Here is an 18,604-nt window from a genome sequence, read left to right on the forward strand (position 1 = left end):
AATAGTCTTTACAGTGATGCTTGGCCCTCCCCTTGGTCCCTCACTCCAGCTTCATCTTTTCTCTCCCGTCCTCCTTAGACACCCCTTTCCCCAATTAGGCCCCTTTCCCCCTGTCTCACAACATCATCTTTTTTATTTCTCACTTTGGGCTTGACTCCTGTCCGCCATCCTGTTCCCCTAATGCCGTTCCCCCTAACACTCTGCTAAACACTCCTACCCCTTAAACACTTTCTCTCATGACTGCTCTTAATCCTCCCATCCCAACTGAACCCCATTTCTAGAATATTAGATCACAGAACTCAGCCCATTCAGCTTCTGTTGAAGACCTGCCCTCTTTACCTGTACCTCCAGTACTTTCAAATTAGTCCTCATACTCTGTTCACTGGGCCTTTGCAAGTTTTCTCCCTCAAAACCTAACCCCAGCTTTCCCCCAGTCATTGTCGAGAAAGGCTGCACATCTTTCTGACACTGAGCACCAGTAGTTTTCTAAAGTTGCTTCATATGTACCTCCCCCTGGGACACTCGGCAGAGTTCATTATTCAGTTTTCCTTTCTCTACTTCTCTTTTTCTCCAAAGCAGCCCTCGTCATGCATCTCTCCCTCCAGCATACCCCATATTTCTCCCCCAAACTCTTCTGTGAAATTGTTTCCTAATTCCCCATGATTTTTAACCCCAGCTGCTTATACATCAAGATGGCTTTTATATTTACAAACTGTGTTCTAATTCTCTTCCTCATTGTTTCCCAAGACTTGTTGCTGCCCCCTCCAGAAAGAGCTTGAAGCTCATTAGTTCCCCACACCAGGCCCTTTGTCTCCAGATTTGGCCTTCTGGCTTCTGCCTCTCTCTTGAGCCTCATTGTTTTGCAAGCGGACTCATTCCCTGCAGATTATCCTTAAGTTGTGCCATGGTCTGTCTAGAAATGGATTTTAGTTCCTCTTAAAAACATAGCCCTCCCTATTGCTTTTCTTCACACAGAGCTCTTAACTACCACTCAAGGTTTCTCTCACACTTCGGTTCCCTTCTCACCAAAAGTGGTCTCTAACTTGGTATTTCCCATTCCTTTAGCAGCCCCATCCTTAAATATTCCATCTGAGTTTTCAGCTTTTTTCTTTTTTTTTTTGCATCTCGGTGTTTCTCAACCCTAGGTGTACATGTGAAAAATCAATCCCTTGGCCCCCACCCTTCAAAGAGCTTGTGTAATTAGCCTAGGGTGGGGCCTGGTATTAGCATATATTTGAAGCTGTCTAATGGGCACCCAGGGTTGAGAAACACTGCCTCCTGTCCCCTCCCCTGAGAAGACCCTTCCCATCATATTCCTTTAGTGGGTTCCTTTCTCCGAGGAAAAGGGTATTGTCATCTTCAGGGATTTCTTAGTCCTTCTCTCCCAGGAACTCTCCAGAACTATTCCAAGATTTCTCCAGAGATATGCAAGATATCTGCAGCAGCCTCTTAAATTCTACCTTGTTACTCAGTTCTCAGCCATTAGCCACTTTCTTCTAATTCTTAGACTCTTAACTAGCTCCCACATCCTTGTTCCCTACATCCAGAAAGAAAGTTCACTCATTTCCTGGTTTGTAATGGTCCTGTTTGATCCAGTACCCCGATCTCTCAAGCCCTCTTTACCTACAGCCCCATTCTGGTGCTGTTTCCCTTTTCCAAGACTCTCGATGTCCATCTTCCTCTGCAGTCCCTTATTTCGTTTTCTCTAAACCAGTCCTCTGGAGCTGAGGAGGTGGAGATGGATATGTACTTGGGTGGTGCTGGATGCAAAAGATGTTGCTTGTGGTAAGGAAGGCTGTGTGTGCTGAGGATAGAACCCAGGTATGAGAGGGCATGATGAAGTGCAGGGGCGGAGGGAAGCTAAGGAACCTGCCAGAAATCCCAGGGCTTTGTGAGATGGGTTTTTCTTTTCTAGTCTTAGGTTCTTGTCTCTGCAGTGGGATTTGGAAAGTGGTGGTGCGGTCTCAGCAGGCCTTCTCTAGAGTCCTCCAGACTGAACTGGTCTAGGTGCCAAGTCGTTTGCAGCCTGAGCCCTGAGAGTTGAGCACTTGGGACCAGTTTATAAGGGTCTTTGCCCACTGTGAGTTCCAGTCCTGGCTTTGCCAATGTGCTTACATGTTACAAAAAGAGAGGGTTGGGTTCATTTAACTTTGAAGATTTCTTCCAAACTCCTAAGTGGCAAAACAGGCTTGCTTGTCTCCAGAGAACCCTTGCTTAGCGTGTTGGTAATTTGAGGGGCTTGGCTGTGTGAGAGGCAGGTGGAGGGAGGAGCCAGCTGGCCTGCGAGGCCTGGGCAGGAGCAGGGCCTTGGATCAGGCTCCTCCACTTTGGCCTGGGGGTGGGGTGGTGTGTGCAGGGTGTCTGGTTTCTTTGAGTTATGGCAGTCCTGTTTCTATAGCATGTTTCTGAGCCTCCTCTGGCCTGCGCCTAACTTTCTAAAAGGAATCCTGGTAGAGCTCTAACTAAGGATTTGGATTAAGATCCGGATGTTCTTCCCAGTCAGTGTGTTGATGTTTTCTGTCCACAGAGGGGCGAGCAATGGTTGAGCGCCCATTGGGTGGGGGATGGGCTTTGGAGCTTCGCTGGCTTCAGTCAAATACTCAAGAGGTGGAGGCTTGGTTTCCTGGAAGAAACGGTCACAGAGGAGCCTGCAGTATGTTTTGAAAACAAGGCTCTTCCTTTCCAGTTTTGTTCTGATCAGTACCTCCAAAATATCACAATTCCTAATGGTGGGGGAGGGAAGAAGACACTAGTACAAGAACTTTTATTATGGTTTTTGAGCAACAGGTAATCCAGGTAAATCAAGCTTCATGGATCTTTCTCTCCCTGGATTGTGGGGGCAGGAAGTGTCTGTCTAGGGCTTGCTTAGTACCTTTCGACAGTACAGTGTGTGGAGAAGAGCTTGCCCTGGCTTCATAGCCTTATAATCAGTCTGTGTCTGATGGGCTTTGAGGAGAAGCTTTTGGTTCCACAGGTGGTTTTTCGGGGTGGTGGTGCAGCCAGGGTACAAGGGCACATCCTAGTGACTGGGCATCTTCACTGAATGGTTCCCTGAGTAATGGGATTTCTGTCTCTCCCACCAAGAATTTAGTTTTGATTATTCCTTATTTATTGGCACTGTGACTTGTTGGGTGTGGAGTGGTAGGGAGAGCAAGTTTTCCTTTGATGTGCCTTCAAGGTCATCCCCACAGAGAGAGAGAGACACACACTCCTAGCATAGTCAGGAATCCCCCCAAATTGGAGGTATGCTTTAGAAAGCTGTGTGGACTAATAATAGTAATTCCTCACATTGCCAAGAAATCCAAATTTAGCCTCAGAGCAACTCAGAAATATAAAAAATGGGGACTGAAGTATGCGGTAGAGGAATGTTATATATGTGTATTTCTAGAAAAAAAAAAGTAATTCATCCCTTTTGAAACAGTACACAGTGTTGATTCAAGTTGATACCATGATTTAGAAGGCTATGAAGCCTAATTGAAATCTATAGACCAGAAATGGCCACGTAGGTTAGCAAGAATTTTGTTACTTGAAGTGAACAAAATAGGTTGTTTCTGGTTAGCAGCAGCAGAGTAAAATGCTTTGTATAAAATAAGCCTCAAGAAAATGCCCCAGGCCTTTGATAGTGTACAAACAATTAAGTAATTCTATCCTGGGAAGAGAGGCTGGAACTGGGTGATGAGCTTACTATACAAACTAAATTGATGTATCTGAAATGCAAAATTAAGATCCTGTTTGGAAGCATGGTCACCTAGCCATCTCCCCTCCTCGGGCAGCATACGTAGTTTTGCCTACCTTTGGCGGAAAGTCCAGCAGTATCAGCTGTGTAACGCGATAAGTAAATCTCAGAGACATAGATATTCTAACTGCCACCATAAGTGTGTTTCTTGTGGAAAATCAACCAGAACCCAGTGTTGCTTTCAGTCTGTGATTCAGAGTGGTGATGTCATTTTCTTTATAATCGTGCTTAGCAAGTAGACTCCCTTTGGCACACATAACAGCCCTAGTGAGATGACTTATGCCTGGCATCTGACCAGGCCCCTTTCTCATATGGGAAAGGAATTGGCAGCTGGAAATCAGCTTCTGTGCTCACATTAGACTGAAGGTGGCCATTCTCCTCCCACCTTTCTTCCTATTTCTCTTTAACTCAGTGCGATGGCAACCCTGAATTGGTCTCTCTTTGCTGCATAGGGATTAGTCATCAGAGACCATCTCAGAGTAAAAGCAGCCTGTGTGAAGGGTAGTCAGGGCCCCCTAGAGAGAGAGTTCTGTGAGGCAGGGCTGAGACAGGAATGGGTCAGAAGAGGCTGAAAGAGGGGATTGAATGCAGAATGCTTGGGAATGTGGTTTTTTATGTCTTTTTGATTGATACCACAAAGTCTGTAGTACTAAGGCCATCTGACCCTCTATCAGGGAATGGCAATCAGAGAGGGTATAGACCTGATAAGCTTAGGCCACTGATTAAAGTGAAACATGATGGAAAGTATATCAAGGAGAATGTGAATTCAAGTATTTGTTGAATGTAGCTGAATAGAAACTAGCCACAGAATTACTTTTATATAAATCTCTACTCTGTGTAGCAGACTGTGCTCTCTTTGAGCAAACTAAATGGGAAAATCAAAACTGACATAACATCAACGGGAAGTGATTCTTTAGCAGGAAATCTTTTTATTTTCTGAAGAGATTTTAGGTTACTTCCTTTAAATAGTAAGCATCCTAGAGATTTAAAAATAGGATTTGAATTATAAAAAGTCAGTTTACTAGCAGTGTTCCCCAGGAATACATCTAGCATACGCTGCCTGTCTGTAGCTGGCGTATGAAATTATAACCTGCTGAGGACATTTTGGACAGCAGTTTCACAGAATGCTTTAAATTAGAGGCAGCAGGATGTGATAAGTCGGTAGCATTCATATGTATCCTGAGGAGTGTTTCCAAGGACATGTCTGATAACAACTGAGAAAATAAAAGCACCAACAGATTGGCTCGGCTCTAATCTCCCATCTCTCTTCCGAATTGACTTGAATACCTGACACCTTCATTTCCAGTGTGGTCTTTTTTTTCTTCTCCAAAAGCAGGACCAGCCCAGCTGGATGTTTGAGTTCCAGTCTGACACATTTGATTCTCCTTAATCAGTCTGATCTTTTCAGCCTCTAGACTGAGCTTCTTAAATCATCCTTCGGTGGTAGACATTAAACCATGTCTGCCCCCAAGTGGAGTAAGCAGGATATGGGGAAGGAAAGGAGAAAGCTGGGCATTGGCGCCAGTAGAAACAAGACTAAACTGAATGTGAAACCTCACCTGATTTGGATCTGTGACAGGGAGACTTGGGTTTAAAAGCCACTTTCTTTTGTGCTTAAGTTCCTCCAGGATTCACATTCCTGTTAAGGTTGGTGGCATATTTTGCCACAATATTTTGAACCCTAAAGCTGATATGAGAAGGCCGTTGCTGGGCAATTTTATACCCCTTAATTATTTTAGCCACAACATATGTACCCATATCCTTTCCCTTTTCATGTCAGGTTGTTTTTTTTTTGAGAGAGAGAGCAGTTTGGCATTTACACAGCAAGTAACTAAAAACAGATCTAATATGATGGGCGATTAACGTAACAATTGTGAACTGCTAGCTACTAAGCTTATCCCAAACCCCAGCTGTTTCTTGTAGGGAACTGGAGCTGGATCTCAGGGTGGGGACCTGAAACACCCTTCCACCCCCAACTCGCACGCACGCACACATACACAGTTGCTTTCTGTGCAGACTTTGTTGGGGAGGAAAGTTCCCAGAATCCTTGTGTGAATGGGAAAGTAAATGATTTGTTACCATGGAATAGACGTCTTGCATTTTATTTGAAGGAGGAGTGAGATCATGACATCAGCTCATAGATGTTATATGACTACGAGCTCATAGATGAGTGCTGGATGCGGGGCAGGCCCTAGGGTTTATTTCTAGGAAGACAGAGGGGCTTCTGGATCTAAAAAAGAGAAAACCCATCTTATTCTTTTCCGTGGGTTGGCCCCATCACTTCTGCTATTTGCAAGTGAAAATTGTTCAGAAAAAAGGTGGTGGTTGGAATGCAGGCCGAGGTTGAAAGTAGCTCTCCCATTTAGAGAGCATTGAGGGATAATTGTTCTGGAAGTGAGTAGCACCAGAATTTTAGAACTGGTAGGGCCTTGGCGATCTGGTTATTTTGTGAACCCCTGCAGTTATCCTGATATACAAGTCTACATTTCAGCTATCTACCCTCAGTCCCTGGCTAGCCCTACTGACCGGAACAAGCGAGTCAGCTTTCTCCAGTGGCCCAGCCGACCTGGTGCTCCTGCAGGAACCTCCACTGAGGCCTGAAGGTGGTTCCCAGGGAATGGGGAGGGACCCATTGCATGAGGGGTGGGTGTGTGCCTTTGCTTGGGGAAACTCCCACCTTTGTTTTCTTTTCTTCTGGCCTGGACACTCTCTTTTTCTATCCCTTAACACACTGAAAGGTGAGGATTTTAACAACTTATTGTCCCTAGGAGAAAACAGGCCCTGATCTTGAAAACAGCACAGTCCTCTGTCATGCCCCTTCTGCTAGTAGCTGTTGGTTGAGGCCTCCTGAGGGAGATGAGGATGTCCTGAGGCTCTCCAGAGGAGGCACGAGGTGGTCATGTGGTTGATCCCCAAGTGTTGATGCTCCTCTGGGCCCACTTCATCTCCCAGCAAAATTTCCAAGTGTAATTTCAGGCCCCTGGCTGAAATCCTTGAGAGAACAGAGGAGCCGAGCTACAGCGGTGATGCTTTGGGTCTTCCTGGCTCAGCTGGAATGCCTATATAGGCCTCTTAGTACTGAGGGTCTCAGGGGACTGTGTCTGTGGTTATTGTTCCATGTTAGGTACGAGTTTTAGTTGTCACTCTGAGCCTAAGCAAAGAATCCAGATGACGCTGTGCCATCAAAAGCAAAGAATGGTGCCTCATTATTTTACAAAGGGTTTTCAGGGAACAAAGTCCATGGTTTATGGTATATGCTGATTTCTGTGGTTTAAAATATTCGCCCTATGGCTGATTCAAGCTACCAACACGCTGTCACTAAACACAACTTTGGTTGGGAAGAGATGTGCACAGTGGATGATCTGGCCCCAGCACCCCGCTGCCGCACCCTCCCCTATATGTTACGGCTGCCTTCGGCCGCTATGCCAGGGCCAGGCCTGTTGCTGAGTCATGGTGTTACATGTACAGACAGTGTACCTCTTTGCTTGCTTCACTTGCCCTTCGCCTGTGGAGTGAGCCATATCTCAGCCGAAAGAGCCAGTAAATTGGATTCAAAGGAGGCAGTTGAGTAGCTCTGGAGCTCTGTTGGGTCCACCTGAAAATCGTGGTAGCCAGGAAGGGCACATACCTGAAGGCGACGGGGCTTCTTTCGGAGCCATTCACCCTCTGAGGCCCAGCTGATGATTGGCTTCCTTACCCAGGTCCCAGCATGTATATAATTCCTCACAGCGACTCCCACGCTGGCAATATACATTCACTTGAGTGTCCCTTCTGACCACGCTGGTATTACCTGAACTGCCATGCATGCCGAGGTCAGATTCCAGCAAAGAAGGGCAACTCTGCTTTTGGTGGTACGCTGGGGACTAACTCAGATACCATAACAACTCTGTACTGTGGTGCATCTCCTCTCCAGGAGCCAGATCCCGGGATTTGATTCAGTTCTTAACCCTAGAGGGATTTGGGTGATTTCTTGTTTAGTTCCATTATTCAGGTTGGGGACGCCATCATTGGAGACGTGGCCTTGGGAGTTACTCGGGGACAATGGTGCTAGCCCCTGTGACTTTCTAAGCCCCATATGCCTCTCCACCCTGAGGCGATTGTGGAGGCTTTGTGATTCTGTCACACAGGTTGTTGAGACACTTGGGGTGAAGAGATGGGCTGCTGGGGGTCTGGGGCTCTCTGCCTAGCAGGCGAGCCAGCATCTGGTTCCTCCTAAGGGTCTGCCTGTGTCATGGAGATTTGTTTGATGTTTGACGGGGGCTCCTTTGGCCTGACCCTGAGCCCTCCGAGCCTCTCTGTGCCTCTGTAGGACGGTGGGTTTGCCTTGAAGGAGGAGTTCTGAGAGCTGTAGCGGGAAGGACTAGGGCAGTTGCGGGAGAACCAGGGCAGGGGTGGGTGAATGCTGAGTTAAATCTTCAGGACTTTGATTACTGTCTCACTGTCTTTATCTCTTGCAGTAGTATTTTGCCTTTGAGTAACTGTCCCCAGCTCCAGTGCTGCAGGCACATTGTTCCGGGGCCTCTGTGGTGCTCCTGATGCCCCTCACCCACTGTCGAAGATCCCCGGTGGGCGAGGGGGCGGCAGGGATCCTTCTCTCTCAGCTCTAATATATAAGGTAAGGGGACTGTGGGATGGAAGGCTTGGAGCAGTGTCCTCCTCAGACACTGCCGAGTGGCTGCTTAAGGGCAGCGATGGTTTTCTTTCGTCTTCTGAGTCTTAGGCCAGTAGTGGAACTGGGGAAGACTTTAAACTGAGGCTGCTGGGAAGCTTTTGGGGGGTACCAAGCGGACGCCCTGTCTTCTCAGCCTAGGTCAGCAAGTGCTGGCTCTGGGTCCTGAGTGAGGGGGCACAGCTAGGGGGAGGGGGGCTGGTGAGTGGAGGAATGCACATGCTCTTGCTAGTGCAGTTCTTCATTTCCTCCTGAGAAATGCCAAGAGCCAGGAGGGCTTTTCCCTTTGTCTATACCAAGGGTATGGGGTACCACATGTTGCAGGGTGGGGGGTGGTAATGAGAGGGTCACCCTGGCAGCTCAGGGCACAGCCCAGTAGCTGTTGAGAACCCTGGGAGTCTGTTCTGAGATTGGTCTGGGCTGGGACATTTGCTGTCTTTTAATCTGTGAGCCCAGAGGTTGGTTTAGCATCTCCCTGGGACTGGCATTGAGGGGTGGCAGGGCAGCTGAGTCCTGGGCTCTTGAGACAGTGGCAGGGGGGACAACATGGACTCTGCAGTCACCCAGAGCCAGCTTGGGTTGACCTGTGCCCCAGCTGAGCCTCAGGAACATCCTCATTTGTTTCTGATGATTCTGTTTCAGAGGGAAGGGAAATAACACAATATTGGGGGGACAAGCATGGCTTTCAGGTGGGGAGACCCCATTTCAATCTCAGCTCTGCCGTTTACTCACTGTGGAGTCTTGAGTCAGGTACTTAATTTTACTGGGCCCCTGGTGTCTTAGGTTTAAAGTGGGGATGCTGATGCCTACCTCAAGTGCTTGTTGTAGTGATGGAAAAATGGGAAAGTACCTTGTACAGTACTTGACAGTGGGCTCTTGGTAAATATCCCCTTCCAGTCATGCTGGCATTTAGCCACCCAGTGAGTGATCCTCCCTTTAGGCAGCATGTTGCTCTGATGTTCCAGTGTGCCCTGTCACATGCTACCCTGAGGTTGGCCCAGGAGGGCTCCAGCACCACCTAGGTTGGGGAGCCTTTGATGTGGCCAGAAGCAGTAGTGACCTGGTCCTCTGACCTGATCTCCTCCCAGGACGAGAAGCTCACTGTGACCCAGGACCTCCCTGTGAATGATGGAAAGCCTCACATCGTCCACTTCCAGTATGAGGTCACCGAGGTGAAGGTCTCTTCCTGGGATGCAGTCCTGTCCAGCCAGAGCCTGTTTGTAGAAATTCCAGATGGATTATTAGCTGATGGGAGCAAAGAAGGGTAAGGAGCAAGTGCTGGGCAAGGGCTGGAAGCCCGCTCCAGAGAAGGGCATGTGCTTCCTGGGGGCAGCAGATGGCCAGCCTTCTCCCCTAGCTCTCAGCTGCCCAAGTATGTACCATTTTTTTAAAGGTTAGTTTTAGCCAGTAAAATGGGCCTGTGATAATGAAATCAGATCATTACCACATTAACCAAATTCTAGTCATATAACGGTGTGGTTTAAACGGCCAGAAGCTCAAAGAAGCAGTGCAATTTCATTGGATTGGGCAAGGCCCTCCAAGCAGCAGTCCTGAGGATGGTGTTCTCGAGAGTGGCTCCAGCCTCTTGAAGTCCTTTTAGGTGGTGGTAGGGCCCAGAGTTCCTCTCTGCAGCAGGTGGTCACCATCAGACTTGGCAACTTTGGAGGGCCCTGAGAAACTGGGTTCTCTTCCTAGGCCCCATACTTTCTTGTAAATTGCATTAAGTTGGAGAAGGAAATGGCAACCCACTCCAGTGTTCTTGCCTGGAGAATCCCAGGGACGGGGGAGCCTGGTAGGCTGCAGTCTATGGGGTCGCACAGAGTCGGACACGACTGAAGTGACTTAGCAGTAGCAGTAGCAGTATTAACTTCAGATGAAGAACCTTTATTCCTGGAAGAGAGAATTCTGTAACAGTTTTCTTAAGTGACTGTGGTTTATTTATTTATTTTTTTTGAACTCAGGGCTCCTGAGGTCTTGAAATAGGAAGTTCTCCTTGAAGCTTCCCTATTTACAGTGCTGACTGTAAGCCTCAGAAAAGCCTTGGGAGCAGGGGGTATCGAGGGACGGGGTGAAGTCCACAGGTGGCAGTGGGCTTGAGTGGTTTCTTTGCTTCCTGCAGATTGTTAGCACTGCTAGAGTTTGCTGAAGAGAAGATGAAAGTGAACTACGTCTTCATCTGCTTCAGGAAGGGCCGGGAAGACAGAGGTGAGGGGCTGAGCAGCTTGAGACCAGGCTGAGGAGAGGAAAGGGGGGCTCCTACTGAGGGTGGGGCTCCCGAGTTTGACATATAAACCCTAGGAAATCATGGGATTGGTTGTGTCCAAATTTAGGAAAGGCCAGTGCATTTATTTCGTCTTTGTTTTGGGTTTTCCCTTGATTTAGCCTAACTTTGTTTCTTATCAGAATCTTTTTTTACACCTCTTTCTGCAGCTCCACTCCTGAAGACCTTCAGCTTCTTGGGCTTTGAGATTGTGCGTCCAGGCCATCCCTGTGTCCCCTCTCGACCAGATGTGATGTTCATGGTTTACACCCTGGACCAGAACTTGTCCGATGAGGACTAATGGTCAAAGAGGATGCTTTGCCCAAGAGCCACAGTGGGGGAAGCAGGGAAGTTAGGCAGCCCTGAGACAGAGGAGGGGGCTTCTTGCTGTCCAGGGAAGGACGCTGAGGGGCTCGGGGTGAGGGTTGCCTATTGTGTTCTCGGAGTTGACTTGTTGAAATTGTTTTCCATAAAGAACAGTATAAACATATTATTCACATGTAATCACCAATAGTAAATGAAGATGTTTATGAACTGGCATTAGAAGCTTTTTAAACTGCGCTGTGTGATGTGCTCTATCTAGCCTAGGGGAGGACATTGCCTAGAGGGGAGGGACTGTCTGCGTCCAGGGGCCAGGCCTGGAGGGCTGGGGACAGCACTGTCGGGCTCAGGTTACCCTGCTGTTGGGCTTTCTTTTTTGGTTTTTAAGACTTGTGTATTTTCTTTCCTTGCTTCCTGTCACCCAGGGGACTCTGGAGTATAGGCTTTTCAGCCCCTGGGCAGTGTCCTTCTATTGTTTTTTGACACTCCACCTGGGCTTCTCTCTGTGCATTTGTATCTGGCCTGGAGAAAGCAGGTCTGACCCCTCCTTTACAGCTTAGTGTTATTCTGGCATTTGGTTAAGCTGGCTTAATCTGTTTGTTATCAGTGCATTTAAAATAGGGGCATTGAAGTTACTCCTACCACCAGGGCTTTATTTTGGGGGTGCCTGGGTCTTAAAAAAACACTAGCCAAACTCCAATTCTCAGATTATGGCCAGGAGTTCTTGCTCTGGGCTGCAGGCCTAGGCCCCAAAGTGTCTCCTTCCTAGGGTCACAAACAGCAGAGAGGAAGAGGAATAGCGACTCAGGGCCTGGGGGTTGTGGGGGAACTTGCTGTTAGGGACTGGATGTCTCTGCCTGGCTGAGTCTAGTGCTAACTGCCCCCACTCCCTAACAGGCTCTGAGTAGTGCCTGAAACCTGTTCTACGGGGCTGTCGTAGGACTGAGTGTGTGGAAGTGGCCTGCCCTTTTCTGTTTTCACTGAACAGCTCATTCTAAGGAGGAAGGAAGGGGGAGAGATCTAGATTGGGTGAGGGGGGCGGGGGTGTCAGGGAGGCAAGTGTGTTGTGTTAGTGTCAATAAACTGATTTAAAGTTGTGGTTGGTCTGTCCTTTACTCCTCAACCAGGGCCGGCTTCCTTCTACTGTTGTCTTTTGAGTCTAGAGCCCAGCAGGGCTGTGATACACACTTCTCAGGAAGAAAGCCGCCTTGCATCAGGACAAACGGCTGAGGTCTCTGGGGCCACATTACAACGCGAAGCAAGGGGTTGCTAGGAGTCTGGGACAGAATGCTGGAGCCCCCTTGAGACAGGTATGTACACAGAGCTTCATCCAGAATAAGAGGCTAGACATACCAGCACCCGACTTCTTTTTATCTAGAAGGCCAGGTCCTGAAACTGGGTTCTGGCTTTCACACACATTCCCTGACATTCCCGTTCCTGGGGGCGTCTGAAGGAAGCGGAACTCACCTTCCCTAGGAAGACAGTGCTCTCCTGGAGCCCAGGGCCCTAAGGCACGGCTGCCCTTCCCCGGTACCGCTGGCCTGCTGAGCCCCCTCTGGGTGGCGCTGGAGGGGGACAGTCCTCCTCACCTGTGTGGCCTTAGTCTCTCAAGGCTTTACTAGTGTTTTTTTTCCTTTTGCTTGTTTTCCCAAAGGAAGTACTAGGCATGTTCTTCCACCTCCTACGACGTTAGAACTATGTACTTACTGTTGAACTGTGGCTGTCCTTATTTTCTTTCTGAGTCTTTGGTGCATTTTCACATTGTTCTGTGTGGAGCTTGTGTTTTCATACTGGACCAAGTCATTAACCTTGGACCCTATATAACATTTATGAAGAAAAGTGAGTTCAACACCTCCATCCCACGTGGTAGTAGTAGAGAAAGTCTGGGCCTAGGGATTTCCCTGGTGGTTCAGCGGTTAGGAATCTGCACTCCCACTGCCGGGGGGCATGGGTTTGATCTGTGGTCAGGGATCTGATCCCACATGCTGTGCAGTGCAGCCAAAAAAAAAGTCTGGGCCTAGAGATGAATTCAACTGAAATGTGAAGGACTTTGAAAATGTCTTCCACTGAGCAGATAATCCCTAGAAATAACAAAGTACAAGTCATTTGTAAAGTCATTACAAGTGTGGGAATCCATGTGACGGCTGACAACGGCAAAGCTAGCAGAGTGGACAGGAAACACACCTGGGACTTTGCTGCCATCTGCTGGCAGATCCTCTCTAACAACCAGAGTCAGGCTGAATTGGAAACCTGGGCACTCAACTCAGGTTTATTTCTCTTTCAAAAATAAAAACACTTTTGCTAGGTGAGACCACTGGCAGGACCGAAATATGGTATCCAAATTCTGTACTCCAATTAAAACAACTTAGAAGGTGAAGTATCTTGGGAGTGGGAGGGTGGAGCTGGAAGGGGAGATATGTGAAAGGCAAACTAAGTCTAAATTTAAGAACAGGGACATTAAAAACTTTATTCAATAAATACAACAAATAATTTAAAAATATACTTCAGTTCCAAAGCCAATTAAGAAAAGGAAGGAGAAAAGGAAAAAAGGGGAGGAGGAGGAGGAAATTAGAGGGAAGGGAGAAAGTTCAAGAGGTGGAACAATGGTTTGGTTGGGCTGCCTTTCTGAATGTACTGCCCTTTGAAATTCTGATCAAATGCTCTTGACCCATAAGCCCGTAGCCCTTGTTCTGATGCAGTCCACCGGCCAAGCATGATGCTCTGGGCTCTAGTCAGAGCAACTCTGGTGACAAGCATCTGGGGAGTGTTCAGTTTCCCACTCATTCCTAAAAATCGTCTAACTCCCAGGCAGGTTTAAGTAGTGCAAACTCTTAGCTCCCAGCTGCATAGTTTCACAGCGAGTGTGAAAGCCACTCACTGGTGAGTGTCCAAAGCCACTTTGGTGAATGGGATCCATGGGGGCGGGACGGTTGGCGCGGGGCAACAGGAGAGGCCAGGGCCCAGGATAAAGCTCCTGGGAAAGCCCGCGGCCAGGCCAGGGAAGGGCTGCAGGGCATGTAGTCTGGACACTGGACTCAACAGCATGCCATCAGCCAGGGAAGGTGGAGCTGAGGGTGCGTATGGAGCAGGACCAGAAGATCGGGGAGCTGAGGGAGGGCGGAAGATGAGGAGGGGCGAGGCAGCTCAGCAGCAGACTCCGGGAGAAATAACCAGCAGCCCTCACAGATTTGTGATTGTCTCTTAAAAAGATTTATTTTCTCTTCTTGCCTGAATGTACAAAGGCAAAAAGAGTACAGTTTGTATATATATATATTTATATATATATATAAAAAAACAAGGAACTTGGTAATGTACACTTTACAGAAGGGAAGAATCAGGAAGACTGAAATTAAATCCAACAGAGCAACGCCAATGGAACAAAAGCTATGAACAGCAACACTGCCCCTCCAGCCCGGGCCTCCAGCTCGCCCCAACCTGCTCCCAATGGGGGGCTGAGCACCAAGGCAAGCGGGTGGGCTGGGGCAGGAGGGGCTGGGGACGGGGCCTGGGAGGGGCTCGATCCCAGAAGGGGCCCATGGCAGAGGATCAGCAGAAAGCTTCCTGGGATGCCCTAATAATAAAACAAATAACGAAGGCCCAGAATTAGGGGCCAGCTAGCTGCCCAGTTGAATCTTGGGGGCATCGGAGTAGACACTTGAGATGGTGATAAGGTGTGTGGGATAACAAGTGGCCCATATACAATGACACTAGCCCTTCTGTAGCCTTTTCCTCCCGCTCCCAAGACCAAGCCCTCCCACCCCCACCTTGGAGCCTGGAGAGAAGAGATTCAAGAAGCATCATTTCATTTCATGGGTGCCCTCTTAAGCCTTCTGCATGTGGTCCGTTGACCTTGAGATGTGTGGAGGGGGTGAGGTAAGAGAAGGAAACATACATGTATACATACATGTACAGGCAAGGAAAGGGGATGAAGGGAACTGGCACAACTTAAATGAGGAGGAAGCAGATTTGAGTCCTAAAGAGCAGGTTTCCAAGCCTTGGCTGTCCTACTTAGGCACGAGGCTGCCTCCCTCCAGCTTCTCTGTGGGGCTTGGATGAGCCGTGCCTGTCAAGAGAACTGGGCCAGGGATAGCTCAGACAGAGCCTTGGTCTGGTGACCTTGGCCCTTAGCAGCAAACTCATCCAGCCTTTGCTGGGGTGAAGTGGGGTGGGGATCCTTGAGAGTCTCATCCCTATGACTGGGTTGCCAGTGCCATGGGTTCCCCACCTGTGGTCCTCCTCCCCAGGGGGAGAGGCTAGAGGTGGACAGCAAGCCCTTCACTCAGTGCTCCTCAAGGCTCTGTTTCACCCGTCACTGCTGCTGCTTCATGTTACTTCAGGGAGGGACGACGGGCCTGGCAAGGGTCAGGGACCAGGAGGATCAGGAAATGGGCAGTGCTGTTCTGCCACTGATGCTCTCACCTGCTCTTCTGGGCAGTTCAGCTCCTGCTTTTCAGGATGTAAGGATCAAAAAGCCAAATTTTTTTAAGGGGGAGAAAAAGAGAAAAAAAGCTGTTCCCTTCTGCAGAACCCAAGGCTGCCCTGCTAATACAGAAGTTCCTCTTCTCTGTTACAGAACAAAGTGGAAAGGGCAGGAATCCTGGGCTATGCCTGCCCAACGGAAAAGAAAATTACTCCAAACGGTTTCTTCACAATATGTACAGAGCACGCTGTAAGACAGCGCCACAGATACAAAACACACAACAATATTTAAAAACAAACAGGAACAGAGATGGGCCCATGACTCCACCCAACAGGAGCCGGGAGGGCATAAGCAGGCTGAAATTCAGAGCCATCTTTTGGGTGGGGACGACTCAGGTGAGGTGGGGTGAAGGTGTCCACACCGACAACTTCCATGGGTAAAAGGGAAGTCACTGCTCAGAGCACGGCCCGAAAGGACAGCGGGGGGCAGAAGGACTGGGGGGGACAGGGAGGCTGCTCAAGGGCCTACTAAGAGGTCTAAGTCAGCGGGGCTTGGGAGAGGGCTCAGAACTCAACTTGAACAAAAACAAGGACATGGGAACCTAGAGGAAAGGTCTATAGATCAGAGGGGCCCCTCTTGGGCAAAAGACCCTAAGCCTCTCTAGAATAGGGCTCCGGGGATCTTGGAAAGCAGCCTCTGCTGGGCGTTGTGCTTACTGTCTTCCATCTCCATGCCCCACACTGTCAGAGCCAAGTCCCTGCTCTTAAATGGTCATTTTTGGCACTCTGGTCACAAAGACTCGTCTCTAACCTAGGTTGGTGTCTGTAAGTCTTCATCTCTCAATCCAGAGGGTCAAGGAAAGACAGGAGAGGAGGACAAAGGGATGATATCTCAAAAACAAAGTAAGAGCTAAAGCTCCCCACACCTTGGGGAAGAAGCGACTGTAGTAAAGCTACCAGATCATTGTCACTTTCCCAGGACAAACAGCATAAAGCCTGGACTGGACTGCATCTCTAAGGAGAGCAGAGAACTGCCTCTGCCTCAGAGCACAGCTCCACTGACTACACCCGGTGGCTCTGAGGAGTAATGGCTTGCATGTGTTGTCCTAGGGTCTAAGGGACAGACGGACACCCTCCAAGGTGCAGTGTTCCCTAAAACAAAAACGTGTGTTACAAAGAAACACGGCTCATATTGGCACGCGTGGGGCTACAGGCTGAGCTATAGGAAGTCGTGTGGTTGTGTACAGAGAAACTGGGCTGGACAGAATTGGACCCCTTGATGAGGCCGACACTTGGATAGCTGCTTGGACAGGACATCTCTCAGAGGGCTAGGCGGTTCCAGGGCCTGCCTCCCGGCAGACTCCAAAGCTCCCCATGCTGGGGGAATACGATTTTACCTGCCTGAGTCTTAAAAGCCAAGCAGTAGAAAAGAAGAAGAGAGATGAGATGCCCCTGGGAAAGGCACCAAGGGGTCGGGAGGGAGATGAGGAAAGGGCAAGGGGGAGGCTAAGCAGCAGCAGGACTTGGTGGGATGCAGCGTCTTGTTCACAGACTCCGTTCATGCTCCAGCTCTCGCCTGGAATCCCCGGGGAGCCCGGCGCTGGCCTTGGGACTCCGGCCCTCTGCCTGACAGGCAGCCCAAGGCCACGGTGGGCAGATGCCTTGGTCTCCCTTTCCAGGCTGGGCTCTGAGCGTTTACATGTGCTCATGTGAGAGGGGAGAAGTCTTCACGTTTGAAGACCTTGTTTTCACAACTGCAGAGAAAACAGCCCCGAATTTCTTTCCTGAGATTCTAATTCCTCCACGTGCTGCCAGTTCCCAGGGCCCAAACCACTGGGGAGATGCAGGGTCTGGTGATGGTGGTAATGATGGTGAGGGGTATGGCTGCTGTGCTGTCTTCAGACCTTGCCCAGTGCTGGGGGGCCCTCCCTGGGGGTTGGTGCTGCTCCGGCGGCTTACCGGGGCTTGGGGAACGGAGCAGTGGCTTCTCTGGGCTGAGGCCATGTTCCCCTGGTCGCTCCCCGTGCCTTCATCTCCACAGAGGCCACGACAGTCACGGCCGTGGCCAAGAGAATAAATATTTTTGCTAAGTACCAGCTCTCCAGCTCCTGAGGAAGAGGGAGGGTCGGGGAGTCCGGGGGTCTGCCTTCAGTCATGGTGGGAACGGCAAACAGGATGATCAACACCATTTAACTGATGTCTAAACGGCACCTCCAGCACCTCCTTGGGTAAGCCAGTCCGGGCCCGTGAGGCTGACTTTATCCGGGCACTTGGTGTTCTGCAAGGGAAACATGGACAGAGAACCGGGTGCTCAACCGGCTGGTAAGAGCACCACAAGGTGGCGCTCCAAGAAAATGAGCTGCAGGGGAGGCCGGTCCTGGTCCCTAGGGGAGGCGCGTGGCCACAGCCCCTCTCCGAGGCTCCCGGGAAACTTAAACAAGAGGCTTGGCCTGGGCTGCTCCATTTCCAGACCGCAGCCCAGAGATGGCCTTCACTGAGGCTCCACAGGGATTCTGTGATCCAGGTATCAACTATCCCTGCTCTCTCTGTGTTGTCTCTCTGAGTTAAAAAGTTACTCACCATTCTCACCTCCGGGGGGGTGGGTAGAGTGAAGGAGTCGAGCCTTGCTGGCTGGCAACAATGGCTGTAGAAGAAAGCCCTGAGTGAGGAGGAGGACAGGTTAGTGCAGTACTTGCTCTCTCTGCCAGCTGGGAGGAGTTTCTTCAATGCCTAGCTCCACTGAGTTTTTGGGTGCTGACAGAAGAAAATCTGATACTTGGCCAGATATAGCAGCTGGGGATAGACAGTCAGGCTCTGTTTTTCAGTTGCTTGTTACTCTTTGGCTGTGGGAACACCTGCTGCTTATTCTTCTGAATATCAAAGTCAATTTTCTGGAGGAGTTTGAGAATCCCTGAGCTCCAAGGGAGGAAGTAAATGTTATGATTATACTGATTGTCTGCAGGAGGCTAGGATTCTGGACAGATTGGAGGCTCAAGGGTAAGAAAAGGAGGACGGGCTTCTTGCCAGGGCCCCCTGCTATGGCAATGCTACTGGATGGCAGTGGGGAGACGAGGCTTACCTGCTGCATAGGGTAAGTTGTACTGTGCTGGGAGCAGTGAGTACCCCAGGTGGTGGTGGTGATGGTGCGTGGACATCAGGCGCTGAGAAGGGGAGGTGCGGGGCCGGTCAACACTCCTTT

General features: G+C 49.5%; 2 protein-coding genes across 5 annotated transcripts in view; one reads left to right on the forward strand and one right to left on the reverse strand.

Moving 5' to 3' along the window:
* The window catches only part of OAZ2 (ornithine decarboxylase antizyme 2), a 12,835-nt gene extending 752 nt beyond the window's left edge, over positions 1–12,083 (forward strand). Inside the window, 5 exon segments of the mRNA XM_010840185.1 lie at positions 8,194–8,269; positions 8,271–8,351; positions 9,494–9,669; positions 10,525–10,610; positions 10,836–12,083. Of these exon segments, the coding sequence (XP_010838487.1) occupies positions 8,194–8,269; positions 8,271–8,351; positions 9,494–9,669; positions 10,525–10,610; positions 10,836–10,966 (550 nt within the window). The 3' untranslated portion in view covers positions 10,967–12,083.
* Positions 12,084–13,423: 1,340 nt separating this feature from the next.
* Positions 13,424–18,604, reverse strand: part of ZNF609 (zinc finger protein 609) — a 176,609-nt gene continuing 171,428 nt past the window's right edge. For all 4 annotated transcript variants that reach the window (XM_010840187.1, XM_010840190.1, XM_010840189.1 and 1 more), the window contains 3 exons: positions 18,485–18,604; positions 17,986–18,064; positions 13,424–17,683 (listed from right to left, as the gene is read on the reverse strand). In XM_010840187.1, coding sequence (XP_010838489.1) covers positions 17,991–18,064; positions 18,485–18,604 — 194 coding nt within the window. In that variant the 3' untranslated portion in view covers positions 13,424–17,683; positions 17,986–17,990. The remainder of the gene's footprint in view (positions 17,684–17,985; positions 18,065–18,484) is intronic.

Source organism: Bison bison, unplaced genomic scaffold (assembly GCF_000754665.1).
Source record: "Bison bison bison isolate TAMUID 2011002044 unplaced genomic scaffold, Bison_UMD1.0 scf7180017864142, whole genome shotgun sequence".
Classification (NCBI taxonomy): Eukaryota; Metazoa; Chordata; class Mammalia; order Artiodactyla; family Bovidae; genus Bison; species Bison bison.